The 12,988-nt window shown below is 35.1% G+C and overlaps 1 protein-coding gene across 1 annotated transcript in view; it reads right to left on the reverse strand.

Annotated features, from left to right (window-relative positions):
* Positions 1-3,188: 3,188 nt before the first annotated feature.
* LOC114327291 (NADH-ubiquinone oxidoreductase 49 kDa subunit) overlaps positions 3,189-12,988 on the reverse strand; it is a 35,941-nt gene continuing 26,141 nt past the window's right edge. The window contains exon 7 of the mRNA XM_028275865.2: positions 3,189-3,548. Within this exon, the coding sequence (XP_028131666.1) occupies positions 3,273-3,548 (276 nt within the window). The 3' untranslated portion in view covers positions 3,189-3,272. The remainder of the gene's footprint in view (positions 3,549-12,988) is intronic.

The following is a 12,988-nucleotide window of genomic DNA, read 5'->3' on the forward strand; positions in this document are numbered from 1 at the left end:
GAAGAAAATTTAATTGATTTTAAATATTCCACGCTAACATTTACGTCCACAAATCCTTCCATTCTTAATATAGTTCCGAAATTCGAACTTCATGAAAGCAAAATTTAAACATACGTGTGCCGCGCACGTTGAAAACACCAAAGATCATGCCATATGATCACATCCAACTTGTGATCCTGAAGCCATCTAAACTTGCGGGCTATAGCGGGTAGCGGGGTGGGTGGTGAGTTGTATTTTGTAGTATGAAAAGTCATTGGTATAGGAACCACTGTGAGAGCGGTGAACGCGGGGTTGTGTCTAAGGCCTCGCATCCGTGAACTTTCTCCTTTGAAATAGAATAAAAATAATTAAATGTTACGTATTAGATACTTATAAACTCCTTGGATCTGTTATTTCGAATTTCAATTACTGTATAGTTAGATTAAAATGTTATTTATAGAATGATAAATATTACATATATGAATGTTGGTGTGAAAATAATTTTGGGGGTTCACGTGCACATGTGCACTTATGGAGGAACCGCCACTGGCAATATATTATTGTTATATCTCGAGAAAAAACTATATGCATGAGCAAATAAATTATTTAATGCATATTTATATAAAATATTATACAATAGAATCGTAACTAAAAATTTACATATATTACATATTTTTTGGTGGGGCCCGGCCCTTCTGGCCCCTAAGGATGCTCCGCCACTGATAGTAACACTTGTTTAGGTACAGTCGGAAAAATGAAAGAATACCCATGAACGCTCATATCAATCACATACAATCACATATTTTGTATTTGCTGTTTTTTTTTTCTATAAATAACAAACGAGAGAGAGATTATTAATTGAGGGGGTTAGAAGTAAAAGGGTTTAAGGGCACTTTTTTAAAATTTTACTCTAAATACAGATCGCAAATTCGCATACTTAAATGGTATTAGAACTTGGTAGTAAAACGATTTAAGCATATTTCGCACTATAGTCGCCATCTACCGCCATTACATTTAGTTCACTGAAAACAACTGCAGTTTTGCTTTGGTAGTAAATAGGTTTAACCGTGCGCTTGAACTGTTTTACCACGAAACTATTTTTAGTATTCTGTAAAAACAAATAGTATTAAAGGGTTTAAGTGCGCTTGAACCATTTTACCACAAAACTATTTTTAGTATTCTGTAATGTGTAAACACATGTTAATACAGTATTAATTTCCACTAAATAAATATTAGATTTGTGACAAATTTTGACCAAAATTAAGTACAGTCCATCTAATTTACTTACCGTTGCACGTCATCATCTACGCCAGAGATCTAAGTTGACATAGTTGCCAAAGTATAAAAAAATCGTGAATCCATTTTAAATCAAATATATCACATAATTATTGTAAACGTGGATTATACAACAAAACAAATTAATATTCAATGTAAATAAGTAAAAACTTAAGAAATAGATAACAAGAAGTAAGTTATAATCTTTTAAGATTTGCAGTGCAAGCGTTTTTGCACTGCATTGTTAATAATTAAAAAACGGCTCCGAACTCTTGGCAAAAAGCCGGTAGGTTTCTTTGTATATGTCTACAATAACAACTAAAAAAGTTGTCAGATACCTCGATTATTCCAAGTCGTGATAAAATTAGGTGAAATTTATATTTTTATAGTAGAGGATCTTTTTATAGTAAAATAAATAATAAAAACAGTAAATATAATAAATAAAACAGATACTTATAGAATATAAACAAATATGAAGTGTCATCACCGCAACTGTCAAATAAATGGTACCAATTTATTCTAAAATGTCACCTTCGTTCGATTACAGTTACAGTGTGATCCGAACAAATCTGCTTCATAAAAACGCTTTATAATCCATTTATACAAATTAAATGAAACATGTTATTGTGTATTTCTTTAGGTTAACATTAATAAATATTAGCTGTAATGAGTAGGTAAATAAGAAGTAAAAAATTGTAATAATATTATAATAACCAAGTTTCACTAATTGGCAATATCTTTAATACATTTACTTTTGATTGAGACTGGCTGAATGACCATAGTCCAAGCCAAAAAAGAAAAAAAAACATTAATAGAAATCTTCAAATATTATTTCTACGCGTATATAATAAAATATGTCTAGTTGCTGTAATTCCAATGTACTCGGCAAAGTGATTCTAAAAAAGAACACATCTACCGCCTAAATATTTCGTGTTGGTATCATGCGACATCACAGGCTATGACGCAGATGACGTGCAACGGTTAGTAAATTAGACGAAGTATATTATGCAACGTGCCAGTTGTAGTTACACCGTGGATAACAGCTGGGACAAAAATGATAGTAATATGTAGTTAACATCTGCACTTGAACCGTTTTACCAGTAACTCTTTTCAACACCATGTACTGATTCAAGTACATTTTTTTAATAATTGAAAAAAGGGAGGATATAGTAAGATAATAATGTACCCTTATATTTTTATCATTTTATAGTACATTGTACACTAGACATATTTTAGTTTAATGACTCCTAGAATTTATAAAACTCAAACTTTGAAGCTGATTATCTCAGAACTATCAAAACTACACATAAACCCTTTTACGTCTGGCCCCCTCAATTATGTTAATAATATGTGGTTGATATGATCGTTGATAGGTATTCTTTCATTTTTCCGACTGTATGTATTATGTTTTGTACACTGTGCGAAACTAGTCTACTATAATGTCTAAAGTTTCATCATTTATGCATTTTAAGCTTTCTACTGGGATTTGGTCTGGACCTACTGTTTTTCCTACTTGTTTTTGGAGATATAATTGCGTTCCTGTAGGTTTGTCTAATTAATACATAGTCTATTTGGTTTCTTACAATTCTCACTTCTGCTGTCTATTTTCCCTTGGATAATTGCTGAAGTATTTTATATGTACTGTGCCTAACAACGTGACCCAAGTATTCCAACTTTCTTTTCTTTATAGTTATTCCTACCTCTCTCTCTTTACCTATCCGGCGTAGTACCTCCTCGCTGGTTACTTGCTGCCAGGATGTACGTAATATACGTCGGCAATCCCACATTTCGAAGGCCTCTACTTTTTTCATTAAAGTTGCGGTTATTGTCCACGCCTCCATTCCACATAATAAAACCGGATATACATAAAATTTGAAAAATCGGATTTTGTGGTATCAAATTGGGTAATAATTGAAATCACAAGACCAGCCCAGTTGGAATTATACATTTTATTTATTTACACTTAACAAAAATGTTTCTTTACCTTAAATAAACAATTGAATTAATTTAAAAATAACCTATCGATCGATCTCACCGAATACAACGTCAAGAGTACCAATTATAGCGACAATATCGGCTAACATGTGGTTCTTTCCTATTTTGTCTAAGGCGGCCAAATGGGCGAATCCTGGAGCCTTAATCTTACACCTGTAGGGTTTCGAGCTTCCATCGGACACGAGGTACACGCCGAATTCTCCTTTGGGAGCTTCTATGGCTGTATATGTCTCACCAGGAGGTACTTGGTATCCCTGGGTGAAGAGCTTGAAGTGGTGGATTAAAGCTTCCATGGATGTCTGTGTAAAACAAAATTATTGTAAGTAAAGATTTTTTAAAGATATATGAAAATAAAATAAACGATGATATGTGCTATGCGGTTCATCCGCTGGATCTTTGCACAGTATGACATTATTCACGAATTATTTTTTATATTACGTCTCTTTCCTACTAACAAAAACTGAAACGATTAACTTAAACCACCTGTCCATAGCTAACAGCATACATCAAACAAAGACAGCCATAATATGACGACTGTCTGTGATTGATTTCTTCTCTTCTTCTTAAAGTTCCGCTCCTATCGAAGATTGGAAATCATTCTGGCAATTATAATTTTGTTGGTTACGCGCCGGAACACTTCAATTGAACTGCATCCAAACCATTCACGGAGATTGCGTAGCCACGAGATTTTACGTCTTCCTACGCTTCTTCTGCCTTTGATTTTGCCCTGCATTATATTCCTTAATAGTTCGTATTTTTCACCTCTCATGATGTGCCCCAAGTACTCCAACTTCCTGATTTTTATGGAATTTAAAACTTCGCATTGTTTTCCTAGTTGTTCGAGCACTTGTGCGTTTGTTTTACGATCTGTCCATGATATTTTCAGAATACGTCTATAACACCACATTTCGAATGCTTCCAGGTTTTTAATGTGGGATTGTTTTAGTGTCCATGCCTCAACCCCATACAAAAGGGTGGAGAAAATGTAACAACGAAACATTCTTATCCGGAGCGTTATATTGATATTGCGATTACAGAAAAGTTTCCTCATTCTGTTAAAAATGGATCGTGCAATTTCAATGCGGCATCTTATTTCTTTTGTCTGATCAGTATCTTCTGTGATCCATGCTCCAAGGTATTTGTACGAAGATATTTGCTCAATTTCTGTATTATCCAGTACTAGTCTAACTCTGATGTTTTGTGCTTTTGTAAATACCATGAACTTGGTTTTCTTCAAATTTATTTTTAGTCCATAATCGTTGCAATGTATATTTAGTTGTTGAGCAAGGTGTTGCAATTCTTCTAGTGTTCCCGCTAAAAGTACGGTATCGTCAGCGATTGATTTACCTACTGGCAATTGTCCTACACCGGCTCGAAGGACCATTGGTTGATGAGAATAAATCTCGTTCACTTCAGTTGAGTGACAATAACGTAGATAACAGTTTTTACAATTTATTTAAGAACTGACTACTGTACAATTTTACAAAATGCGTGACAAAGAACGTGTTTATTCTTCACAGTCTCGAGGCCAAGTCATTATACATAAAAATAGGAATATATGAAAACCGGCTGGTTCGGCACTAGATTTTGGATCTATATGTTGTGACAAAAAACAGTCCAGGCCCGTCGCAGCGGGATTTAAACAACTATTAAATAAAATATAACAAATGAATTTAAATCGTAAACAAGAGGCACTGAAAGAATAAAATGAAGGCATCAAGATTAGAATAGAATAGAATAGAATAGAAATAGAAATATGCTTTATTGCCACTGAAAATTTTTACAATTTTATGGACAAAGCTTACATACAGTCAAAAGAAAAACATAATATAAATAACAAATAACAACTACAATTTACTAAAATTAGATAAATCGTCAACAATGTACAGTATAAGATATAAAAGCCAAGACAAAAACAATTTATTGCAGAACATATATAATTTGCAAATTGAACATACAACAAATAAAATAAAATAGGTACAACATAAGGAACTGACAAGTTTATGCTGGAACCCAATTTTCTTAGTTATTCATTAAGAAATTCTTCTATTGAATAATATGGTCTTTTGGATAGATAGGCTTTTGTCATTTTTCGGAACTTAGGGAAAGATGTTGCAGATTTAAGTTGTAACGGAAGATGATTGTACAGTTTCTTTGCGGAATATAATATAGATTTCTTTACTAACTCAGTGGATGGAATCGGTAAATAAATATCAAAGATTGAATTTCTGGTGGAGTAAAGATGATTGGGCCTTGATGGAAAGACATGAAGGTGTTTACGAATTAAACAAACCGTTTCTAGAATATATAAAGATGGAAGTGTTAAAATTTCGTGATCTCTGAAGTAACTTCTGCAATGTGTAGATCTTCTGAGGCCAAACAAATATCTTATTGCTCTTTTTTGCAATCTAAAAATGACATCAAATTGAGCAGCTGTACTAGAACCCCAAAAAGGAAGACCATATCGAAGATGAGACTCGAACAACGAAAAATATGTTATTTTAGAAGATGCTAAATTGAGTTCCCTTGAGACAGATCGTATTGCATAGCAAGCTGAGGCGAGTTTCTTACTTAACGAATCGATATGAAGGGACCATTTGAGGTTGCTGTCTAAAAAAATACCAAGAAATTTTAGAGAATCAACGGTACTGATCTGGCTGTTATGAAGTGGCAAAGGTTGAAGAGCTCCTTTATAGGATAATGCTACTGTTTTATTTACGTTAAAAGAGAGTAAATTAGAGTCAGACCAGGTCTTTATCGTCAGTAGATCCGAAGTTATAGTTTCATGAAGAGATGCAATAGTTGAGTTGCTCCAAGTGATACTGGTATCATCAGCAAAAAGAAAAATTTTCCCATTGATTTTTAAATTAGTAATGTCATTTATAAAGATAAGGAACAGTATAGGACCCAATACTGAACCTTGTGGTACTCCACAGACGATGTTTTTGAGACTAGAGTCAGTATCATTTGCTCTAACTAGTTGTTTCCGATTATTCAAGTAGGATTGGAACCAATTCAAAGAAATACCTCGAATTCCATAGAAATTTAGTTTTGTAATCAAGATGTCGTGATTTACACAATCAAAAGCTTTGGCATAGTCGCAGAAAACAGTGGCAGTATAAAGATTATTGTTTAGTGCTTGGTAAACCTCATGTAGTACAGAAAACATGGCATCAGTGGTACATTTATTTGTTAAAAAGCCGAACTGATTTTGTGATAAAATGTTGTTATCAACGATAAAGGACATAAGTCGAGTTTTAATGAGTCTCTCAATAATTTTGGAGAGTACCGGTAGTAAGGCAATAGGTCTATAGTTGCAGGCATCAGATTTTTCGCCACCCTTATGAAGAGGAATAATAATGGCTGTCTTTAGGCACTCTGAAAATTTACCTTTTTCGAAGGAATCATTAATTAGTGAGAGGAGGATTTCCAACACATTTTCTGTGAGATTAGAGAAAATTTTTATAGATAGTCCATCAGTACTACAGGATGATTTGCTTTTGATACAATTGATTGTTTGGATAAGTTCAGAGTTATCGACTGGTCGTAAAAAGAATGAATTCGAGACCTGTCTTGAATTAGGAAGATAGGAAATAGGATCTTGTTGCGGCAAAATTGTTGATGTTATATTTTTACTCACATTAACGAAGTAGTCGTTTAGACTTTCAGGATTTGGAAGGGAAAATGATTGAGCTTTGTGAGTTTTATTTCGAAGATCGTTTATTATAGACCAAGTTTCTTTTGCAACACTTTTAGAGCTTCCCAGACGATTTTGATAATAGGCTTTTTTAGCTGACCTGACAAGTTTTAGATATGTTGTCCTGTACTTCATTATATATTCAGTGACAGCAACATTGGTAGTAAATTTCTTGATGTATAGTAGTGAACGCATATTCTTAGCTGGTATGCGAATACCTTTCGTAACCCAAGGTTTCCGATGTTTTGGCTTAATAGGAATTAAAGGAAATGCCTTATTGAAGATGTGGAGAAGCTTATCTAGAAAAACACTGAAATTATAGTCCACGTCGATAGAAGGAAATTGCCACTCGGAAGTTAAGCATAAATTTTGGAATTTACGAAAATTCCGGGCGGAAAAAATCCTACCTAAACGTCGGGTTTTTGAGGAGGGTTTGCTGAAGATGTTAAACTTCGTATACACTGCTTCATGATCAGATAGTCCCGCATTAATAACTGTAGAGCAGACATCAAGGGGTGAGAAATCTGAGACAATATAATCGATTATGGTAGATGTAGTTTTTGTAATCCTTGTAGGAGAATCAACGTGCATTGAGAGACCATACGATTCAAATATGTTTGCCAGGGACACTTGGGTAGCACTAGCAGCAGCATAATTAATGTTAAAATCACCGCATAGAATTTTTCTGCTTTTATGAGGCAGGTCATCTAACAAATTTAGCAGGTTCTGAAAAAATAGTTCCACGGTAGAATCAGGTGATCTATAAATGCAAATAATGTAAAGATTAAGATTTTTATTATAAACTAAGGAAAACTCAAAGAAGGATTCACTTAACAAAAAGTCATATTTTGTTACCAGAGAAAAATCATTATTTCTAGAGATAATCAGGGTGCCTCCATGAGCCGAACTTGGACGATCATACCTACGGCGTACCATTAAGTAATTTTCGATTATTATTCATCATCAGTGCCGTCACAGCTCTTTATGAGCCAAAGCCATATGAGCTCTTCAAAACAATCCTCCATTCGCCCCTTTCTCTGGCAACTCTTCTCCATGCTCTAATTCCAACATGTTTTAAATAATTCTCTAAGTTGTCTGGGTACTGGGTACCTAAGTCTCGGTCTTCCTCTTGCTCGTTGTCCTATCGGCCCTGATTACATCTTCTCGCCTGATTACATGCCCTATCCATGTAAGGCGTGCTACCTTAATGAATTTTACAACGTCAGGTTTTCCAAAACGTCTATACAACTCAAAGTTGTAACGCCTGTGCCACAAACCTTGTTCTTTAATCCCTCCACATATTATTCTTAAGCCGGCCTCAAACGACTCGTGTACTTCGCAAGTACAGAATTATTCGCCTACTTGGAAAGTATACGAGTTTGCGATTGCAATGACAAACAGGGCACTCACACGACGTGTACAATTTAAGGTCGCCTCATATTATAATGCACGTCGCGTTTTCGTCACGTAGCGTTTCGTTTGCGAAAAATATAATTTAATGGTTTTTAAATTGAACCATTCATATTGTGCGTATAAGACACGTAACGTAGCGTATAAGACACGTCACGTCTGCGTTCGGTTCATTCGAAAACAATATTTTTCGGATGTTGACAGATACGGGTCGTTTTCCCCTTGTTGTTTATGTAGGTATTTCTTTGAATTTGATACCGAGTATTTAGACCGGTCAGTATCGTCGCCCTCGCTAGCGAAATTATTCCGATTCGATTTTTTGCACAAATTTACTCTAAGAGAGGTTCTTATAACATATCCACAGGGTGCCAGACGGTGCCGTGGTCGAAAAATTGTTTAAACAATCTTTTTTAAACAAATTCACAAAAATATTTTTTCATTCGAGCAATATTTTTTTTAGATAATTTGAGTAATTCTGAGCAAAAAAGGTTTCTTGTCATTTTTCTCTAAAATTGCGAAAAATCAAGGCTTAATAACTCGATTAAAAATTATTATTATGAATTTCAATAAGTGACCAAATCAAGTTTCAAACAACTTCTTCAAGGTCCTGAAGAGATTTTTGTCATTATTTTATTACAAAGCTGTTATTTTTAACTATTAACAATTACCGCTATAGTCCAACTGTATCGTCGCCCCCGTTAGCGAAATTAGATTTTTTTGCACAAACTTACTGACCTCTAAAAAGAGGTCCTTATAACACATCGACAGGGTTCCGGGCGGTGCCGTGGTCTAAAAATTGTTTAAACAATTTTTGTTAAACAAATTCACAAAAATAATTTTTATTAATAATTTAATTAAACCCAAATTAATAATAATTTGAGTTATTCTGGGCAAAAAAGGTCTCTTGTGATTTTTCTCTAAAATTGATTGTTGTCGAGTTATATGGCCATTTCCGCATTTTTGCAAGATATGTTTTTTGCTAAGAATAGCCCAAATTATCTAAAAAAAAATCGTTCGTAATGAAAAAATTATTTTTGTGAATTTGTTTAATAAGAATTGTTAAAACAATTTTTTGACAACGGCACCGCCCGGCACCCTGTGGATGTGTTTGTTATAAGGACTCTTTTTGAGTAAGTTTGTGCAAAAACATCTAATCGAAATAGTTTCGCTAACGGGGGCGACGATACAGTTAATTGTTAATAACTAAAAATAACAGCTTTGTAGTAAAATAATGACAAAAATCTCTTTGGGTCCTTGAAGAAGGGGTTTGAAACTTGATTTGGTCACTTATTGAAATTCATAATAATACGTTTAATCGAGTTATTAAGCCTTGAAAATGGCCTTTTCGCATTTTTCAAATTTTTAATCGCATGTAACTCGACAACAATCAATTTTAGAGAAAAATGACAAGAGACCTTTTTTGCCCAGAATGACCCAGTTTATCTAAAAAAATATTGCTCGAAATGAAAAAAATATTTTTGTGAATTTGTTTAAAAAAAATGTTTAAACAATTTTTCGACCACGGTACCGCCCGGCACCCTGTGGATATGTTATAAGGACTTCTTTTTGAGTAAGTTTGTTTAAAAATATCGAATCGGAATAATTTCGCTAGCCGGGGCGACGATACTGCCCGGTCTAATTTAAAAAGTAGTTTTCGAGGCAATTTGTCATGTAAACATGTGTTGTGACAATAAACACATCTGCACCACACCAAACTGAAACCAACGTAAACGTTCTATGTATGATAATGTGAATGGGCAGTCCGATTGACGGTCTGCAAACGCTACGTGCCGAAAACGCGACGTGCATTATAATTAGTGTGACCAACTCCAATTCGGTCGAATTCGGGACAAGGCTGAAAAAATATACCTAAAATCCGGGACTTTTCAATGAAAATCGGGCTATTTTTTTTTAAATATATCTACAACTTTAATATAATCATTTTATTGATTATTTAACATTTTTATCTTAACAAATTTTTTTTTGGTGGGATGGGTTGTAATGATAATTACATTTTTGTTAGTTTTTGATGTTTCGACTTCCAATCCGGAAATCGTTCTCAAAAAAGGAAAAAATTAACTGATGTTGGATTTCCATGTAAATGGAACCTTTTAATAAAGGTTAATATAAAAATATAATTATGATTATTTAATATCCATCTTTTTGAATCGTCTTTTCAGAAGACGATAATTAAAATACAGAAACGGGACGGACAAGTCCAGAGTTTGAGTTTTCGTAGAACTATAATACCGCGATATAAAATGTGGACGTTTTGGATGTGGTATTAGTATTACACGCTAGAAATTGTTGACTTCATTTCGTCCCACCAATTCAATTTGATGTGAATTATTAGAAGAATAACGTATTCAAAATTTCAAAATAGAATTTTACGAAAACTTTGAAAATTCGGATGGCCCGGAAGCCATGTCCGGGACGCCGGGACACGACTTCGTAATTCGGGCCATGTCCCGGATTTTTCGGGCTAGTTGGTCACACTAATTATAATATGACGTGACCTTTACAAGTACGCGAGCGTAAACATTTGGCTTAATGACCTTGACAAATGAATCAGTGGTGTGATTACTAATAAATAGACCAGGACATTTAGGAAAAAATAAATCGATATTTAAATACAGCACGTAGAAAGTTACAACTTTTTTCATTGTGTTCAGGATGACACCAGAAAAAAAAGTCAACAATAGAAAAATGGCTGGAAATGCATAGTTGCATTTTAAAGTGCATGGATATGCATGCAAAAGTGCATAAACATGTCAAAATAAGTGTATCAGGGACAGATTTTGTTACTCGTGGGTTTTTGGGTCGCTGAGGACGAATACGCCATCAAAACTGACCATCGGGGCACCTGTGGTATCCAGGTTCACTGCTAAAGCACGTCATTAGAGTTTAGAGGGTTTTCGGCACTAAATTTATGCAAACAGATTACTCGGGAGTTTTTTGGTAGCTGAGCAAAAATACGCCATCAAAACCGACTCCCCGTTGGACCTGATGCTTAAAACCCTCCAAACTCCTGAAAATAACATGCCTTATCATGGTGTACCAGGTGGTCGGTGCATCGTCGAGGGTCGGTTCTGATGGCGTATTCGTATTCAGCGACCCCAAAAACCGCCTACTTAATCTATTTGCATGTATCCAGTGCCGAAAACCTTAAAAACCCCAGAAGTTGACGTGCCTTAGAAGTAGAAGTGACCACGGGCACAAGGTGCTCCGGGGGCCGGTTCTGATGGAGTATTCGTGTTCTACTGTACCCAAACCCCTGTATAATCCGTTTGCATTAATTTAGTACCAAAATCCCTCGAAACTCGAAAACAAGATTACTTGGATTTTGGAGTCGCTGACAGGGCCGTAACTACCATTGGGGCAACCGGGGCAGTGCCTCGGGGCCCCCTGAAAAGGGGGGGCCCCGCAGGGGCCACCGTTTGGTTTACAATGCATAGATTTTAAAGAGGAAAATAAAAATATGTATTTTAAAAGTCGATCCCAACGAAATATTTTCAAATGACACAATTTTAAAAAGATCTTACAGGGGCATCGTAAACCTCAACATAAAGTTTTAATTTTTCTCTGGTGAAATTAGTCTATTGCTCTTGAAACACAACACGGGTACCTGAGACATGAGCTAAGCTGGGGCCCCGGCACCTTAATATAAAAAATTAAATTATTACTTAGGACATTAGTTATTTCGGCGTAATAAAACCTAAAATACCATTGGAAGAGGGGGCCCGGGGCCCCCGAGACTTTTCGTAAAGATATAAATTGTTACTGAGGAAATTAGTTATTTTGGCGAAAAAAAAAACTAAAATGCAACCGGAATAGGGTCGCCTTTCCCAGCTACTTTGTCTTAACCTTGTCTTTTTTGTTCATTGCGCGTCGCATAATTTGAATGTTGTGTTGAAAGATGCTGTAGACGATAGACATCTGCCAGTTTTTTGAAACTGTTCAAAGTGTTTGTTTTTTTGGCCACAGTGTCATTCGTTAGGAGGCACTGAAGTTCTCATACCAATCTGAAAGGTGTTCTGCGAAAGTGACTGTAAATCCTCTCAATCCAACAAGCTGGGCTGGAAGATTTGAAGCAGTCAATGCATTGAAATACGATTTTGCAATGTTTTGAAGTGCCTTTTAAGTCTTTTTCTGACAAGTAACAAAAAAAATGAAAGAGACGAACATAATAATAATAACAACATATTTGTAAAAAGGCATATTGCCTTTTACATTGTTCGGCTTCACTGTAAGTTGGTATCGCTTTATACTGATAGAGGCAATATAACGCGATTATTAACCTACATTTTAACCGAACATCGTAATTAACATTATAGCATATTTTTCATGAAAACAGAAAAGATGTTATATTGATGATACTGGCAAAATTATTTAGCTTAAAATAAGGTGATTTCAATTTTTTTGTGTTGGTCAATTAAAATTATGTAGGTACAAGAATCTTCAGTCACGGAATGCATCAAAATGCGTTTTCAAGCGAATACTGTCAAACATTTTTCCGGACCCCTCCCTTCCGCTGGGGGGTAAACTCCCCAGGCCCCCCGTAAGGGGGCCCCCAGATCACGTTTGCCCAGAGGCCTCCAACATCGTAGTTACGGCCCTGGTCGCTGAACACGA

Source organism: Diabrotica virgifera, chromosome 4 (assembly GCF_917563875.1).
Source record: "Diabrotica virgifera virgifera chromosome 4, PGI_DIABVI_V3a".
NCBI classification, from domain to species: domain Eukaryota; kingdom Metazoa; phylum Arthropoda; class Insecta; order Coleoptera; family Chrysomelidae; genus Diabrotica; species Diabrotica virgifera.